The sequence below is a fragment of the Camelina sativa genome, chromosome 8, assembly GCF_030686135.1.
Source record: "Camelina sativa cultivar CO46 ecotype springtype chromosome 8, ASM3068613v1".
Taxonomy (NCBI): domain Eukaryota; kingdom Viridiplantae; phylum Streptophyta; class Magnoliopsida; order Brassicales; family Brassicaceae; genus Camelina; species Camelina sativa.
Genome location: NC_141887.1, coordinates 27,677,223 through 27,695,565, shown reverse-complemented (window position 1 = coordinate 27,695,565; position 18,343 = coordinate 27,677,223). Strand labels below are relative to the sequence as shown.

Here is an 18,343-nt window from a genome sequence, read left to right as displayed (position 1 = left end):
GCTTAACATATATATCTTGCTAGCTTACGTTAGCATAGAAAGAGATTAATTAAGAAGCGAACCGGTTCCAATTTGCAAAAAAAAAAACGGACCGTTCCATTATAGGATACGAACCGAACCGAATTTCATGATGGTTAAGCCCGAAACCGGTTTAAGAAAACACAAAACCTGGGACGACTTGAGTGAAATTCAAATCGAATCGGTCATCCTCTCGTCTCTGACTGACTCTCTCAAATTGAATCTGAAGTTTGTTTTTTATTTTATTTTATTTTGCGATCAAATTCCGACGAACAGAACTCTCTTGCCTCCGCCGTTTTCTCCGTCCGATGCATCGTCTCGATTGACAAATATTATCCTCGTTCATAAGCGACGATTTGATCATCGGAGGACTTGAACAGTCGGCTCTCATCTCTTCTTCTTGATTTGGCTCGACGATGTTCGTCAGAAAATTTCTGCAGAAATCCTCCGGCAGTCAGGATCCTCCTCATCCTCCTCCTCGGGTATCCCATCCTCAGCTCTTTTGTTAATTAAATTTTCTAATTGTGATGCTTGGAGTTTCACACTCGGTATACTAGCTTAGGCTTTTCGCGTTCTGGGCTCAGCTGTAATTTTGTTTTGGTTTTGTGAAATTTTATGCCTTTAGGTCTAAAAGTTATTAAATTTGCATAAATTTTCTTTCCAATGAATAGTTTACTCTTATGTAGTCGATGTCACCCATATATGGCCACGAATCTAGGATTGAGAGTATATGTTGGAGACGATAACTTCAGGAAAAGAAATGTACTTATATGAATTCGATCATTGATATGGTTTGAGAGATGTCTCGTTTAGGATTGAGCAGAAGCAGATGCTACTTACCTTATTATGCATCACAACAAATACATTGGTTGTCTTTAAATTCCATGATTCACCTAAGACAGCTCCGAACCCTCCCTATATTCCAGGAATGCTTTTTTTATTTTTCATTGCTTTAGACGTTCACATGTAGTATGAATCTTTGCAGGGATGTTTGATAGCAGAAGACCTGGATCCCCATATTGTCACCCACTGTGGGATACCTTCGACGGCATCTCTTCTTGCCTTTGACCCTATTCAATGTCTCTTGGCTGTGGGAACATTGTAAGTTGTTGTCTAGGACTGTGTATTTTCTTCAACACTCTTACTTTAATAACCACTAACCAGTGTAGTTCAGTCTGAAACGAACATCTGTGTATGCCAAGGAGATTATGGTTTGAGATGAAGGGGTGGAATTGTACTAGAAGTTTGGCTAATTGAATCATTCTTGAGTCTTTCTAGCTACCATAATCTCTATGATGAGAGAAACAACTATCTCCCTTGTTTCTATTTTATTTGGACTTTGTGAAAAATAGTGTTCTTTTTGTAGGGATGGAAGGATAAAAGTGATTGGTGGCGATAACATCGAGGCGATCCTTGCATCTCATAAGCAGTTACCTTTCAAAAACTTAGAGGTTTGTGGTATTCTGTTCATCTCTTGATATTTTGAGAGCTTATGATCACGTTCAGTTTCAAAATATTGGTGTCTGATTATAGCTTCTGTAGCTCCTTTTCTATTTCCTGACGTGCTTTGCTAGCTTAAATCTCTTTCTTCTTAAGAATGGTTTACAAGAATTTCAATCACAAAATAAACTAACTTTCATGTCCAAATATCCTTTGAGTCAATGTTATTTGAGTGCTGTAGTGGGCTGAAATGGTTTCTCTTTAGTCTTCTGGATAGATCAACTTAGCTTGTGAACTTGGGACAGTCCAACTGCTCTGTGATCCCAATTATTTGTAATCCACTTGACATTATATCTGTATTGTTTACAGTTCATGCAGAACCAAGGCTTTCTTGTCAGCATCTCAAACGAAAACGAGATTCAGGTAATAGTTCAGTGTGATGTTCGAAATTTCTTTATTATCAGCTGATGTCGTCACTTTTGTATGGCTTTCTTGACTCTTGCCTTAGAGTCATCTACTCCTTATTTTTCCCAACAACCTATTTGATTGGTTTCATCAACAAAGTTTTCCTATTTATTAGGTGTGGGACTTGGATCTTAGGCAACCAGCATCAAGCTTACAGTGGGAGTCAAACATTACTGCGTTTGCAATCCTTCATGGCACTGGCTACATGTATTGAGCTGATTTTAGGATTAAAATTTCGAGCAATTTTATTCCATTGATAGATACTGTGGTGTAATAAGCTGTGTTTCTTATCTCGTTCACAGGTATGTTGGTGATGAGTACGGTATGGTGTCTGTTCTAAACTACAATGTTGACGAAGGGAAATTACTGCAGCTTCCTTATTATGTTCCAACTGATGCTTTAGCTGGTATGGGGTTCCTCTTTTAATGTGGTGATCAAATGTGTGTAGAAGCACTACTGAGTTTAGAAAGTTTTAGTTTTCACTTTTCAGCTCTTAGTCATGATTTTGTTTTATTAGTGGTCTATCTACCTTCACCAAAAATTTCGCAGAGTAAATCCTTAGCAGGGAGCCTTAACCACTTGGTAGTTCAGATTTAATGCAAACATAAAGACCTCCAAAGTTGCATTTAAGTTATTCTTTCAAACTTATTTTCTCCCATTTCTCTCTTTGTGCAGAAGCAGCGGGGCTGTCGTCTCCTATTGATTTTCCGGTTGTTGGAATTCTTTCTCAGCCTTGTTCAAGGGGAACTAGGTGAGATAAGATTTGTTCTCATATCATGCTTGTTCTTATCATTGCTAGATAAGTTCATTAATTCAAATTTAATCATTGAACTCAAGTGCCTCTTTTTATAAATCTTCATTTTGCTATGCTATGAAATTGTATTATAAGAAAGAATGCGATCTTTCTTATAGTTAGTTTTCATGAATTACCCTGCAGATTGTTGATCGCATTTTCAAATGGATTGCTTTTTCTTTGGGATGCATCAGAAGATCGTGTTGTGTTAGTACGAGGAAACAAAGATCTACCTGTGGAGGGTAAAACAGTCGGTGATTCTCTTGAAGCCTCACATGATGAGTTTTCTGATCTTGAACTTGATGGAAAAGAGATAAGTTCTTTGTGTTGGGCATCAACGGATGGTTCGGTTCTCGCTGTTGGCTATGTGGATGGGGATATATTATTTTGGGACTTTTCTGATGGGCAAAAGGGGAACCCATCTAATCACGTTGTTAAGTTACAGTTGTCTTCGGCTGAGAAAAGACTTCCTGTCATTGTTATGCATTGGTGTTTGGATGTATCTCGCAAGAGTAGTGGTGGAAAACTCTTCATCTATGGTGGTGATATCATTGGATCTGACGAAGTACTTACGGTAAGAACTCAGCTTAAATCAAAACGTTCATAGCGCAGATTGGTGATCTTGGGTCAATTATAAACCGTGTTTCTTTCCAAAGAGAAACATACGAAAAGAGTCACAATTTTTCTTCTGAACATGTTGCATTTTCACGGTACAAGGGAATCGCAAACATGAATTGTACCTTGTATTTGCAGATGTATAGCCTAATATGATGTCCTTTTCCTAATCACCATGTGCAGATGTTAGGTCTTGATTGGTCTTCTGGTATGGGAGGTCTGAAATGTGTTGGCCGTGCTGACCTGACCCTTAGCGGTTCATTTGCTGATATGGTCTTGTCTCCAATTGCCAGTTCAAGGCAAAGTGGGATGTTTTTATTTCTATTGACGAATCCTGGACAATTGCAAGCATATGATGATACCTCTCTGGCTTCTCTGATGTCTCAGAAAGAGAATAAGATTTCCGTACCTCCGCTGCCATATCCTATGACGGTACCAACGATGGATCCACATATGACAGTGGCAACATTTTCTGCATTAAATGTGAATGATAAAACGTCACTAGCCCTTTCTGAGGTAGTCCCACAAATTTCCCTAGTTTTGCTTCCCATTGTATGGCTATTAATTTATATCTTATTCCTGATAGATAGTCTTAGCTGAAAAAGCTCGAACACCACGTACTCCATCCGGAGAAAATGCACAATGGCCTCTGACAGGTGGTGTTCCAAGCCACCTTGATGATTACAAGCTTGAAAGACTGTACATGGCAGGTTATCAAGATGGGTCTGTGCGAATATGGGATGCAACCTATCCATGCCTGTCTCTTATGTATGTACTGGAGCCAAAGGTATTTTATGTTATAACTTTTCTTCTTTTGAGCTTCATCTTAAAAACTCGTGTTACTGTCAGCTGGTTGATATTTTGATGAGAAGTTCTACCTGTAATTAATATTTTTTTCATTTACCAATGATCAGGCAAATGTTATTGAAATAACTGGAGTAAATGCATCCGTAACGGCTTTTGGCTTCTGCTCTAAGACTTCTTGTTTGGCTGTTGGTAACGAATGTGGTATGGTAAGAAGACCTGTTTCTGTTGATACCTTCTTGATTCCAGCTTAGATTTGAATATTGCATCTGATTTTCCCTCGCATTTCTGACTCTGTAGGTTCGCCTATTCAACCTGGTCGGCCATAAAAGTGGAGGAACTTTGGAAGTTGTTTCCAACACTGACAAGAAAGGTTTGCCTATTTTTACAATTCATCTTTACAACGTTGATACTATGGATTTTTTCTGCTCTATCTCATGTTATAGGTTCGTGACTTGTAGCTCACCATTTGCATCAAGAAGATGGTCCTCAATGGTTGGCTGCATTTTCCTTCCTGGATTCCCCAGTGTGCTCCCTGGAATTTCTACAGTCTACAACAAGGCTTGCCGTGGGATTTAAATGTGGCAAGGTAGGGATTTTACCTATGTTGAAGTGTTGGCACACAGCTGCTATTTATAATTAAATGTAAACAAGTTAAACTTTCAAAAATGACTTTCAAACCAGTTTTAATTTGCGTTTCATATTTCAGGTTGCAATGCTCGATATTGGTGTCCCGTCAGTAATGTTCGTTACAAATAGCTTATCTGACTCAGGTTCCCCGATCAAGTCACTCTATGTGAAATCTTCTTCAGCTCCCACTGACTCAAAAAGTGATCCAACTAATCAGAATTCCATAAATTCTGAAGAAGATTTAATCTTGTGCGCAATGACCAAGGATGGACAGACCATTCTTTTGGATGGCAATACTGGGAAAATAGTCGCCTCATGCTTGAGACCTCAAAAGAACCCAACTGCGATTTGTATGCACATTATAGGTAGGTTTCTGATACTAACTTAAAAGTGTGTTTTCTTATGCATCTAGTGAAAATAATTCTATTTTGCAGAGGATTGCTATGAGAACTCTGAAACGCCCAGTGCAAAACCAGCTGGAAAAATCACTGGGAAGGAGAAAAATGGAAACAGATCTCATATAATCGATGCTAGTGAGAGTCATTCACCAGTTGGTGAACAGAATCCTGTCACAGAAACAAAATTTGTTGATCAGAGATTTGCGAACTCGTTATTTCTCATATGTTATGAGGATGCTCTCCGCTTGTATTCTTTAAAGTCGTTGTCTCAGGTTTATTATAGGATCTACCTTTACTTATGATACCTAAAGTATCTTGCTGGATTTTTGTGATAACAAAGACTTGCTTTCAATACCTAGGGAAGTCTTGAGAGCAATATGGAGGTAAGTCTTCCAAGGCCGTGTTGCTGGATGGGAGTCCTAAAAAAAGATGGAAGGGAATGTGCAGTACTCCTGCTTTACAGAACAGGGCATATTGAAATAAGGTGACTTTCTAATTGGATACCACAAGTATCATATATATGCCAAATAAAATTTAGTTACCAAATCCAGTCGTGTAACTATTTAGTCTGAAGGCCACTATAAATGGACCATTGAATGCTCAGTTTCTTGATTGAACAGATCTTTCCCGAAGCTTGAAGTTGTGGGAGAAAGCTCTTTGCTCTCACTTCTTAGGTGGAACTTTAAGCCTAACATGGAGAAGACAGTATGTTCGGATGATTTCGGCCATGTCGTCCTGGTGAGACTTCTTAGAAGAGAGCTTTCAACATGAGATGTACTAATTATGCCGAGTTAGATCTTGTGATGAGTTGGCATGTATAACATCAGAGAGGATGCTTTTTGTTACCTCAGATGCTAAGGACTAATAAAAACTAATTTTTACAGGTAAATGGTTGTGAAATCGCCATCCTTTCGTTTTTGGCCAACGCAAACGGCTTCAGGTACTGGCCTATTGTTTGATGCTCCATACTTGGTTTCTCAGTGACTGCAACAGGAAATTTTGCATGCTGAACATAGCAAAGTAGAAGTTAATTTACTAATACCTAACTCTGCATTCATCTCAGGCTCCCAGGGTCTTTACCTTTGCTTCATGACAAAGTCCTTGCAGCAGCTGCTGACGCTACCTTTAGCCATATCTCTGCTCATAAAAAAAATCATGTATGTTCTGTTTTCACATGTGAACCCTTTTTTCTTAAGCTCCATTTTGCTATAAAAGTTTCTGTGGCCACAGGATGGCGCTCCCAAATTCCTAAGTAACATTATCAAAGGCTTCAGATCAAGCAGTGAACAGAAGGTGGACCAAGTACAAGATTTATCCCACTTGGGGAACATCTTTTCTAATCCACCGTACTTAAAGCCTTCTGATACCGGTGGCGACGACGAAAAGATTATCGAGCTAAACATAGGTTCGTAATATGTTGTATACTAAGTTACTCGTCCCCTGTGTCCTGCCTCTGACTAAAAATGGTTTTCTGTAGATGACATCGAGATAGATGAACCTGTGATCATCTTGCCTTTGACAGAGAAAGACAAAAAAGAAAAGAAAGGTGAGTATATCTGTTAGCCTCAAGTTCGAGTATCATTGAGAATGCATCAGACGAATCATAAGGTTTCTTTGCAGATAAGAGAACGGATAAGGAAAAACTGTTCGACGGTGCATCCAGCAATGCACAACCCAAAACGAGAACTGTGGATGAAATTAAGTCCAAATACAGAAAAGCAGGGGTGAGTCAAGACCTATTTGATATCCAAAAGCGCTTATCTGCTTCTATCTCTAACATATGGGTAATTTTTCCAGGAAACCTCGGCAATAGCGTCACAAGCAAAGGACAAACTTCTTGAGCGTGGAGAAAAACTCGAGGTCATATTTTATGCAGCAGAGACTTCATCTTCATTTAAACTGACATGTTTCCAAGTTTATGTAACACTGATTCTAACTACAAAACAACTCTTTTCCTTGTTTCGTCTGCCAGAGAATAAGCCAACGCACAGCTGAGCTTCAAGACGGGGCTGAGAACTTTGCATCTATGGCACATGAACTTGCTAAACAAATGGAGAAGCGAAAATGGTGGAACATATGAGAAAATTGCAGTCATTGTGGGTTCTTTCGTATATAATAAATTAATTATCTTTTGTTTCCCACAGGTGAAAAAACTCTCTTTCACAATTTTTATCAATCAAATCTTGTAAAATAGATTGACCAAAAGGGAACACAACCCTTCTAACTTGAGAAGTTGCTTGTGAGCTTTCGTTCCCTTATTTATGAGGAGGATGCTGTAACTGTCTTTCAGAATTTTTTAAGTCAAAAAATAAACTCATTGCTTTAAATATGTTATACGATGTATATATGCTTCACTAACATTTAAAATGGACCACGTCCTTTACCTAATCCCCACAGCCTTCCTTGACCAGTAACGAGTAACACACACTGAGTTTGGTATTGTATGACACATTTTACTAATGCCCTAAACCCTAGATCCCGCTTTTTTTCGTCTCCTTGCTTTCTGGTTACACAACAGTGAACAGTACACTGTACACCACATATATCTCTACTACTGATAATTGAAAGACGACCTCACAAAGAAATATCCTTCCTTCGTGTGTGTCTGAGCTAGAAAAGCACAGAGAACTGGTACAGAGAGATACACGACGACAAGTACTAAACCAACACAAGTTCATCTCTCTCTCTCTCTCTCTCTCTCTCTTTACGTTATCTCCTCCTTCACTGAGACTCAGAGAGAGTGCAAATAAAGAGAGAGACTTTATCCTCTTTTCTTCTCTAATGGCGAGCTGGGTATTATCAGAATGTGGTATTAGACCTCTCCCCAGATTCTATCCTAAACCCACAAACTCTTTCGTCTCTAATCCAACACCCACATTCAAATCCAAATTCAATCCAACAATTTCACCTCTTTCTTCTTCTCTCGATTCCAGAGAAGGGTTCTTCTCTAAAACCAGGAACTGGACATTGAATGTGGCCACGCCTCTAACAACTCTTCAGTCTCCATCGGAGGAACACACGGAGAGATTCGACCCAGGTGCGCCTCCTCCGTTCAATCTGGCGGACATAAGAGAAGCCATACCAAAGCATTGTTGGGTCAAGAATCCATGGATGTCAATGAGTTATGTTGTCAGAGATGTCGCTATCGTCTTTGGATTGGCTGCTTTAGCTTCTTACTTCAACAATTGGCTTCTCTGGCCTCTCTACTGGTTTGCTCAAGGAACCATGTTCTGGGCTCTCTTTGTTCTTGGCCATGATTGGTAACAAAACTAATCCTCATGCTTCCTCTGCTCTGTGGGGAATAAATTGGTTTCTGATACTGACAAATATGCTTGTGTTCTGTTTTGGTGTCCTTCTATATTGCTAACCAAGTATTCATTTTGATTACCTTGCAGCGGACACGGTAGCTTCTCCAATGATCCAAGGCTGAACAGTGTAGCAGGTCATCTTCTTCATTCTTCAATTCTGGTCCCTTACCATGGCTGGTGAGTTTAGCTTCCAATCCTTTTTCTCTCTCTGAAACAGAATCACTTGCAGAATCTCACCTTCTTCATGTTCATATTTGACTTTTCCTTATAGGAGAATTAGCCACAGAACTCACCACCAAAACCATGGGCATGTTGAGAATGACGAATCTTGGCATCCTGTACGTAGTAAACTCCATAACCAAACGCAGATGTTGTTGGTTCCAGTTTACTTTGCTGTTTACTTAGAGATAGAGCTTGTGTTTTTGTTACTGCAGTTGCCTGAAAGCATGTACAAGAAATTGGAAAAAGCGACTCAAATTTTTAGGTTTACACTGCCGTTTCCAATGCTTGCATACCCTTTCTACTTGGTAATCCTTCTGCATCTTACTATATAATCACTCCATTTGGTTATATCAAGTGGAAGACGCTCCTGTTTCACATCTGATTCACTGTGTTCGTGATGCAGTGGAACAGAAGTCCAGGGAAAAATGGTTCTCATTATCATCCGGACAGTGACTTGTTTCTTCCAAAAGAGAAGAAAGATGTTCTGACATCAACTGCCTGTTGGACTGCAATGGCTGCTTTGCTTCTTTGTCTCAACTTTGTCATGGGTCCAATCCAAATGCTCAAACTATATGGCATCCCTTATTGGGTATCCTTCTACTTCTGTGCCTTTCCATTTCAGTCAAACCGGTTGTTGTATTCCTTTGAAACCTCAGATTGTGTTTATTAATGCAGATATTTGTAATGTGGTTGGACTTCGTCACTTACTTGCACCACCATGGACATGAAGACAAGCTCCCTTGGTACCGTGGAAAGGTATACAAAATCAACTTCACCATTTGTATTCGAGTTACCTGAGAGCCACTGTTGTGAGAACCTCAAACGCTTCATGTACTTTACCCAAACACAGGAATGGAGTTACCTGAGAGGAGGGCTCACAACATTGGATCGTGACTACGGATGGATTAATAACATCCACCATGATATTGGAACTCATGTGATACATCATCTTTTCCCGCAGATCCCTCATTATCATCTAGTAGAAGCTGTAAGAGTTTTCTTGATGATTTTAAGTAAAGACTATTGTTCTGTAGTGGACTTGATTCGGTATGGTGTTCAAGTGCTTGACCTTTCATTTCTCTTTTTCTAGACTGAAGCAGCCAAACCAGTACTAGGAAAGTACTACAGAGAACCGAAAAACTCTGGACCGCTCCCACTTCACTTACTGGGAAGCCTCATAAAAAGTATGAAACAAGACCATTTCGTAAGCGATACAGGAGACGTCGTGTACTATGAGAAAGATCCAAAACTCAACTGACAAAGAACTTGACAACAGGCTGCAATGAACCAGGCAGACGAGTTAAAAATTCATCTTGGCACATTCTTTATGTTCCTTTTTGTTTTGGTCGAGATTAAAAAGCATTATTTTGTAGAAACTTGTGGTAAAACTCTCTCGATTGAATGAATAATATATAATCAGATGGATATATTTCATTAAAGGATCTTGTTCTTGAGACCCCTGCTAAGGGTCAGGTCAGCACGGCCAACACATTTCAGACGTCCCATACGGCCATACCAGAAGAAGACCAATCAATACCTAACATCTGCAAATGGTGATCAGCAAAAGAACATCATATTAGACTATACATTTGCATATACAAGGTAAGATTCCTGTTTGGGTTTTCTCTTGTACCATGAAAATGCAACATGTTTAGAAGAAAGTTTGTAACTCTTTTTCGTATGTTGCTATTTGGAAAGAAACTTGGTTTATAATTGGTTCATGCAACCAACAGGCAACAGACCTTCACAGTGGCCAAACTTTCAACATCAAGCTTCTGAATTAATATTGAAACAAGACTGAATTGGAAGATTCAGGTTGAATATTTTTGCTCAAACAGAGGTGCACATCTTATTGCCCACAGGACAATTGTTTCCAGTCATATATTGCCTCAAGGTCCTCCTTCATGGCTAAGTCTCTCTTTGATCCAGAGAGTGAGCAATCATTGTCCCTTTCTTCCTCCTCTAACCGTTCCTCATCAAAGATTTGCATGAATGGGAAAAACATATACATGTAAACCTGTCTTAAACAGACAGGATAACCTCCAAATCCTTGGACATATAATAGTTAAGAAACAACGTTGGAGTATCTGCTGGACTTGGACAAATCCATATTCTTGGTTAAGAATTTGAACTGACAGGGTTCCTACATATCAAAGCTACTGAGCCCACCATCTCGTCTCAATGCAACATTCAGCTTCTCTTCGACAGTTAGTGTGAAAGGATCAGTTACGTTGGAGGTGGTGTAGCTGCTCTGGACTGGCCAGTAGGCTTAACATCTTCAATGATGTCTTCACTGTCTTCACCTTCTGATTTAAGGGACTCTATTACTGTAAACAAATAATTATCAACTGGAAATTATAAAGGTATACCAACAATTAAAAAAATAGCACGAATTAAGTTTTCAATATCAACAATTAAGTTTTGTGATAACGGATAAGTCTCTGGTCCTTTTCATTTGCACTCGTAATGGCTTGAGAAGTCTCATTATTAAAAGCATGAACTTTTCTGCGTTTGAGGCGAATCCTGGCTTTCCCATATCAAGTCTATATAAGAATACATTTATCGCGATATGCCGAAAAATAGAGTGGCTCAGTTGGTTAGGCATCCGTATACGTCTTTGATGTCTCGAGATCGAAGCGTACGTAATGTTTTTGTTTATAGTTTCGAAAATAACAAAAATCAATAAAAAAATGCGATTGGTTGGTATCGAACTTGGGTTTGTTGAATATGAAACCTAATAAGTCGCCACCACACCACATCAACATATTTGATTGATTTTTAACCAGATTGTATATATCTTCGAAAAACGTGATCTTGTCACAAGGTGTTCATGTACATATCTTGTTCCAATTTAAATAATAACCTATTACTAAAAAATCTATAGTAATAGGTTAGATATTTCCGCAAATTTATAAACGAAAATATTAAAAATATATAGTTAAAGATTTTCAAGACATCTAAATAAGGATTTCCAAAAATATCAAATTTTGAAAAGCTACAAAACACACCGTAAAAATACTAACATATTTATTACACTTACCCTCTTTCAAATTTGTTTGAGTCGTATTTGTATGAAAAACATCGCAAACTCATCACAAAACTTAAATTTGATGTTGAAAAGGTATTAGGGATCTTGTTTACAGCCGCCAGTGGGATTTTAGAATTTCGTATTATATAAACAATTTACTAAGGGGAGGTATTGGTTTAGGATTTAGAAAGAATTTTAATGACTTTAAAAGTTAGGTAAAATATATTGTTATTCAATCAAGAGTTTTAAAAACTCTTTAAAAATTTGGTGTTATTGGTTGTGGATTTGTAAAAAGTTATCTAAAATCTTGATAAATCTAGTGTTATTGGATTAAGAGTTTTATAAAGTCATTAAAAGTTTTATGTTATTCAAGTAAAACAAAAGAATCTTGGATTGTTAATGAATTCAAATTTTATGTTATTGGTTTAGGATTTTATATCATTTCCTTCATAACAAAAATCATGAAAACTCTTTTATCAAATAGAAAGATTTTACAAGATTAGAAAAAACAAATCATCAAGATTTTAAAAAACTTCCTAAACAATCTCTTAGAATCCTTCATTTTTAACTTTTAATTTTCTATGATTCTAACAATCAGCAAAAACATAAAGTCATTAAAATTCTTTCTAAATCCTAAACCAATACCTCCCCCTAAACCAAACAATTTCAATTACAAACTAAAAATCAACCGAACAAATTTTCAATTCTCTGAAATCTAGTTTAAATTGATAATTTTAACAACAACAAAAAATAACTAGATTTATGTTAAACAACAAACAAACCAAAAACTTAGACTAAACCGTTTAATTACATTGGTTGCCTAACCAATCATGGATTATAGGATTGGCACATAAACCAATCAATCGGACCAAAAGACCTAATTAAACTATCGTGGATCATAGGATTGACCATAAACATAAACCAATCAATCGGACCAAAAAATCTAATTCAAAACCTAGCTTAACCAGCTACGTATGCTAAAAAAATTGCAAGATCAATTTTTTATTTTATTTTTTTTTTATAGCAAGATCAATTCATGCGAAAGGGTTTTTTAAAAAAAAAATCTTGTAACAAAAATTTACTAAACAAAATCTAAAAATCGCTGAATCGGAATCTAGTTTAATTCGACAATTTTACTAGCTAAGGTTAAAAGTAAATGTTACACTAGATTTATGTTGAATCAACTCAAAAAAAATAATCAAAATCAAAATCGAAAACTTGTTAAACCAAAAAAAAAGAAAAACAAACTTTTAGAATAAATTGTTAATTACACTGGTTTACTAACCAATAAACCAATCGTGGATCATAGGATTGATCATAGACATAAACCAATCAATTGGACCAAAAGATCTAATTCTAAATCTAGTTTAAGGAGACTAATACGTATGCTACATAATAGCAAGATCAAGTGACAAGATACAAAAGATTCAAGCAAAAAGGTTTTTCAAGCATTCTTTTCTTGGTTTAAGACAAAACAAAAAAAAACTTTAGCCAAATAACCTTTGATTATATATATGTTGGCTAAGGTTAAGTGATATTGTTCTTGAGATCCAAAACTCAATTGACAAAGAACTTGACAACATGCTGCAATGAACCGGGCAGACGAGTTAAAAATTCATCTTGGCACATTCTTTATGTTCCTTTTGTTTTGGTCGAGATTAAAAAGCATTATTTTGTAGAAACCGGTGGTAAAATTCTCGGTCTAATGAAATAATATATGATCAGATGGATATATGTCATACAAGGATATTGTTCTTGAGAGCCCAACGACATTATTATGGAGCCAAACCAACCGAATTATTGAACTTTTCTACAAAATTGACTTTTCTTGAACCGGAACAAACCGAAATATTGACTTTCTTGTTTGGTTTTTGTAGAACCGAAATAAACCGTTTGCTTCAAATTAGTTGTTTTTTTTGTGTGTTTCCAACACAGTTTTTTCACAAGTTTTTTTATTTTATTTTTTAGCTTATTAATTTGATGATGTCAAATAAAACGATACATTTAACTAGGGATAAAACTCACAAATTAAACATTTTCGTATGTAAAAAACCTTTAAAATTTCTTAAACATCGATTGTACATCTTCTAGACTTAATTCTTTTTAATTGATGGACTTAAATACTTAATGAATACTATTAGTTATTAAAAAATAATATATAGTATTATGACATACGTATATATATGCATAGCGTCTTTTCAACCTAAAATGTCCTAAACCCTAAACCCTGAATCTGCCCCATCTTCAAACAAGTTTGTTCTTAGTCTAATAAACCTCGCCTGTGATAGCACGCACCGATGACGAAGAAGAAGAAGAAGAAGGGCAAAGCAGCTAACGAGAAACAGAAACCAGCAGTAGAAAAGGAGGTGAGAAGCTTGAAAGAGGAAGACCTGCTAGTGGATTCTGATTACGACGGCGACGGATATGTATTCTCCTTTCTCTCTTTCGTTTCTTTTTTTGTTTTTTCCATTATATTGTGCATTTGGTTATGGGATTGTTCATCTTTCTCGGTTTTTGTGTGTTCTGTAGAGTTTGTCCGGGTCTTTGAATTCCGATGATTTCGACTCCGATGATGCTGATGCTTCAACAGAAGAAGATGGAAAGAGAGGATCATCCGAGGACGAAGTCGATGGTAATTGTTTGCGTGTTGTGCCTTTCCTCTCTGGTTCAGCTCATCGAGTAACTGTGCATGTATTATAGGTCTTGAGGGATCAGATGATAATGATGAAGATGGTGATGAAAGTGAACAAGTAGATGGGAGTGACGAAGGTTCTGAGCAAGATGAAGTCGCCCAAGAGAGCGATATATACTTCTCCATTTCCGAACGAAACTACATATTTATCTATCTTTGATCTTTGATGTGTAGGTTGCTCCAAGAAATACAGCTGGAGATGTTTCCTTGAAGTGGTATAAGGATGAGAAACATATTGGTTATGACATCACTGGGAAGAAGCTCACCAAGGCAGAAAAGCGAGATACGCTTGTCTCTTTGCTTGAAAAAATTGATCACTCCAAGTCAGTTTTAAGACTTCTATCTTTTTATTATTTGTATACATATATAGTTTGTTATTTTTGTAGCACTGTGCTGATGCAATTTGTGGGGGCTTTAGCTGGAAGATTTCTGATGAATATAATGACGAGGAAGTGGAGCTGACTAAAAAGGAGAGAGGGTTTATTCGTAGCCTGCTCAAAGGGCAAGCGCCACATGCTGAATTTGATCCATATCCGGTACGTAATGTGTAGCCGTTTTCTACTAATATATTGTGCAAATCACTCAAAAATTGTGACCCATTTGATTCCCTTGGTGCCAGCCTTCTGTTGATTGGTTCAAATGGGATGATGCAAGAGATCCACTCTCAAGTGCACCAGAACCCAAGCGAAGGTTCATCCTTTCAAAGTCGGAGGCTCATGATGGTTGTTAAGTATGTCAGAGCAATCCGGAAGGGGTTGATCAAGTTTGATAATCCTGCACAAGAGCCCAGTGTCTACTCCTTATGGCCTGGTGATTCAACTTCACACCAAAAGAGCAAGCAATTAACTTATATTCGTCCACCGAAACTAAAATTGCCAGGTACTTCTTTTTTTTTTTCTGTTTTGGTTAACCAATCTGTTTATCTGGGAAACTTGTATTTTTTGAAAGGTCTTTAATCTCTTCTGCAATTTGGCTTCCCAGGACACGAGGAATCATACAATCCTCCTTTGGAATACATTCCAACGGAGGAAGAGAAAGCCTCATATGAACTGATGTAGCAGGAAGATCGTCCAAAATTCATCCCTAGAAGGTATTATTTAAAAGTACCTCTTTATGTACTCTGTTGTTCTTTTCTTTTGAATCTGTTAGCTTAAGCCTTATGGTAAATTTAATGTGTGCGCAGCTTCACATCTCTGAGAAGCATTCCAGCATATGAGAATGCACTAAAAGAGCCTTTTCACCGTTGTTTGGATATATACCTATGCCCGAGATCTCGAAAGAAGAGAGTGAGGACTAATTTCATCATCTCATTTTCTGGTTTATCTCATTCTCTCTATCATAATCTCAGTGTGTTTCCTTTCTCCAGATTAACATCGTTCCTGAATCTTTGAAGCCTAAACTACCTTGTAGGAAAGATCTTAGACCTTATCCACACTCCTGCTATCTTGAATATAAAGGCCATACAGGAAAAGTCACTACCATATCCGCTGAATGTTCTGGCCAATGGATCTCCTCTGGTATTTCATTGTTCAATTTTGTTGAGCTCTCTCTTGTCTTTCCAAGATTTCAACCTTGTATGTATTCTTGTTTTTATTCTTTTTTCCTTTTTTTTCATTCCTCTTCAAAGGTTCATCTGATGGATCTATCCGTATATGGGAAGTGGAAACCGGTAGATGTCTTAAGATCTGGCAGTTTGATGAAGCTATTAAATGTGTTGCTTGGAACCCTCTTTCCGGCTTATCAATTTTAGCCGTTGCCATGTGAGTGTGTCTATCTTGGGAGTTTGTTTTCTGATTTATTATTATAACTTCCTGTTCTGATACCATCACATCTCAATTCTGCAGGGGACGAGATTTGGTTATCCTGAACACTGAACTTGACACTGATGAGGAACAGAAAAATATTAAAGAGTTGCTGCACTTAGGAAACGTTATAGTACCAAAAGCATCTGGTAAGTAGCCGTGACCACAACAGTTTGTCAGAAATTGAGATGGATGTCCGAATGATTTAGTCTTTTGTATATTTTGCACCATAGTTGCAGCAATTGCAAGGTGGCTTCCAGATGAGAGATATGGAGGGATCATGATTAGACATTTTAAGGTACACTTTGCTTCCATATCCTTTGTAATGGCTATCACAGGGGAAACAGAAAACAAAAAAATCCTGTAACTGGTTTGGTTTATATATTTCAGAACATAACGAGTATTGACTGGCATCGTAAGGGAGACTATCTGTCGACAGTCATGGCATCCGGCGAAACACGAGGTGTTGTAATTCATCAAATCTCGAAAAAGCTTACACAAAAGCCCTTCAAGATCCGCGGACTTCCAGTGACTGCACTTTTTCATCCAAGCCGTTCATACTTCTTCATCGCGGCAAGAAAGAACGTGCGTGTTTACAATCTGTTAAAGGTAGATGAGCCCGGGAAAAAGCTCGAGACTGGAATGAAGGAAATCTCATCAATGGCGATTCATCCCGGTGGTGATAATCTGATAGTAGGAAGTAAAGAAGGCAAGATGTGTTGGTTTGACATGGATCTTTCTTCGAAGCCGTACAAGACTCTCAAGAATCATCATCCTAAGGACATCACTAATGTGGCGTTTCACCGTTCGTATCCGTTGTTTGCTTCGTCCTCGGAGGACTCTACAGCTTATGTGTTCTATGGAAAGGTGTATAATGATCTGAACGAGAATCCTCTGATTGTGCCGTTGGAGATTCTAAGAGGCCATTCTACTTCTTCAAATGAGGGAGGTTAGTTTTTATATGGCGTTTTGTGTTTTTTTTCCTTGAGGATCGATCACACACTATTATGCGTCATCGTCATATGTTTTGATTCTTCAGGAGATTAATATATATATATATATATATATATATATAGATATCATTTTGATTGCAGGAGTCTTGGACTGCAAGTTTCATCAGAGACAACCATGGGTATTCACTGGAGGGGCTGACTCAATAATCAAGCTCTATTGCCACTAAATTTGCAAACCCTCTTTTTGACATTAGCTTGTTTGTTGTTTCAGATTGTTTTACTTTTTTAGGTGCAAGTGGTAAAACTGCGAAATCTGACTTAATATGAATTTTAGCGGGAATTTATTCACCAATGTCTTTACATCTCCGGATATGTCTTTCACCAATGTCTTTACATCCACCATGTCCTCAATATCATCTTTCACCAATGTCTTTACATCTACCATGTCCTCAATATCATCTTTCACCAATGTCTTTACATCTCCGGATTGGAGCCTAACATCATCCAACGTCCCAGACAAAGCATCAAATCTACTGGTGGAGGACGCATAATAGCGATCGAGACTTTTTTGATAATGAAACAAAGCGGACTTAGAGGCCATTTCAGACTTGACTCAAGTTTAGATGTCAAAGGTGTGATAATGAAGAAATTACCTTGGATCTCGTTTGTTTTTGGTGAGGATGCATCAGCCTTCAAATTCATTTGTGAGATGATGTCAGGAAGAGACTAGCAACATAATATATTAACATGTCAGTTTAAAATTTGAGTCTCACTTGTTAAGATTGTTTGTACGTGATAATCTGCATCTTGTTTTTTTTTTTTTTTTTCTTCATGTTTTTTTGGAAGAAAACTTGTTCATGAAAGTTAGTTTTTCAACTAGATTAACAAACAAACAAACTCGTCACTAAATACTGTATTTTGATTTTCCAAATTAATTGATTTATCTAATTAAGATAAAGGATCAAAAACATGTATATTTCAAATTTTACTTATAAGTAATTAAGATCTAGGCCTAAAAACTAATGAAGTTAAATAAAAGTAAATAGATCATTCCTAGATGGTTTATCTTGTATTAGTGATGTTTATTAAACAATATATATAATGATTGCCATATAAATTGAACAATATATGTTTATTAAACAATACATGTATATATATATCAAATGATTGCCATT

At 37.3% G+C, this 18,343-nt stretch overlaps 2 protein-coding genes and 1 pseudogene across 5 annotated transcripts; all 3 read left to right on the top strand.

Annotated features, from left to right (window-relative positions):
• Positions 1-175: 175 nt before the first annotated feature.
• On the top strand, positions 176-7,490 carry LOC104708556 (uncharacterized). 3 transcript variants are annotated; one of them, XM_087462681.1, is made up of 24 exons: positions 176-500; positions 1,004-1,119; positions 1,385-1,469; positions 1,828-1,881; positions 2,039-2,130; positions 2,226-2,329; positions 2,599-2,674; positions 2,861-3,290; positions 3,515-3,847; positions 3,918-4,118; positions 4,246-4,344; positions 4,436-4,508; positions 4,597-4,724; positions 4,845-5,130; positions 5,200-5,435; positions 5,523-5,647; positions 5,784-5,901; positions 6,048-6,103; positions 6,227-6,320; positions 6,394-6,568; positions 6,641-6,709; positions 6,784-6,887; positions 6,961-7,023; positions 7,136-7,490. In XM_087462681.1, the coding sequence occupies exons 1-24, from the start codon at positions 435-437 to the stop codon at positions 7,241-7,243; spliced, it is 3,291 nt and encodes a 1,096-aa protein (XP_087318807.1). In that variant the 5' UTR covers positions 176-434; the 3' UTR covers positions 7,244-7,490. The 3 variants fall into 3 exon arrangements, 2 of the variants coding, with proteins under 2 accessions (XP_087318807.1, XP_087318808.1); XR_015564298.1 differs by having other exon boundaries at positions 181-500; positions 5,528-5,647; XM_087462682.1 differs by lacking the exons at positions 176-500; positions 1,004-1,119; positions 1,385-1,469; ... (3 more) ...; positions 2,599-2,674; positions 2,861-3,290 and having other exon boundaries at positions 3,709-3,847; positions 3,922-4,118.
• Positions 7,491-7,538: 48 nt separating this feature from the next.
• On the top strand, positions 7,539-10,132 carry LOC104708554 (temperature-sensitive sn-2 acyl-lipid omega-3 desaturase (ferredoxin), chloroplastic). Its single transcript, XM_010425151.3, has 8 exons — positions 7,539-8,423; positions 8,559-8,648; positions 8,743-8,809; positions 8,906-8,998; positions 9,097-9,282; positions 9,369-9,449; positions 9,544-9,681; positions 9,784-10,132. Exons 1-8 carry the CDS (start codon positions 7,945-7,947, stop codon positions 9,949-9,951), a joined length of 1,302 nt encoding a protein of 433 aa, XP_010423453.2. The 5' UTR covers positions 7,539-7,944; the 3' UTR covers positions 9,952-10,132.
• Positions 10,133-13,953: 3,821 nt separating this feature from the next.
• On the top strand, positions 13,954-17,520 carry LOC104709927 (ribosome biogenesis protein BOP1 homolog; annotated as a pseudogene). Its single transcript, XR_015564299.1, has 14 exons — positions 13,954-14,147; positions 14,251-14,353; positions 14,422-14,538; positions 14,586-14,736; positions 14,832-14,949; positions 15,033-15,292; positions 15,395-15,503; positions 15,597-15,699; positions 15,780-15,930; positions 16,041-16,173; positions 16,258-16,364; positions 16,449-16,513; positions 16,606-17,164; positions 17,292-17,520. The product of XR_015564299.1 is annotated as a ribosome biogenesis protein BOP1 homolog (transcript).
• Positions 17,521-18,343: the final 823 nt, after the last annotated feature.

Excerpts from the sequence above, each read along its gene's own strand:
- LOC104708554 (XM_010425151.3), top strand. The coding sequence starts at position 7,945 with ATGGCGAGCTGGGTATTATCAGAATGTGGTATTAGACCTCTCCCCAGA. Across the intron at positions 9,283-9,368 it reads TATATGGCATCCCTTATTGG|ATATTTGTAATGTGGTTGGA; the intron begins GTATCCTTCTAC and ends TTATTAATGCAG. Across the intron at positions 9,450-9,543 it reads TCCCTTGGTACCGTGGAAAG|GAATGGAGTTACCTGAGAGG; the intron begins GTATACAAAATC and ends ACCCAAACACAG.
- LOC104708556 (XM_087462681.1), top strand. The coding sequence starts at position 435 with ATGTTCGTCAGAAAATTTCTGCAGAAATCCTCCGGCAGTCAGGATCCT. Across the intron at positions 1,120-1,384 it reads CTCTTGGCTGTGGGAACATT|GGATGGAAGGATAAAAGTGA; the intron begins GTAAGTTGTTGT and ends TTCTTTTTGTAG. Across the intron at positions 4,119-4,245 it reads TGTATGTACTGGAGCCAAAG|GCAAATGTTATTGAAATAAC; the intron begins GTATTTTATGTT and ends ACCAATGATCAG.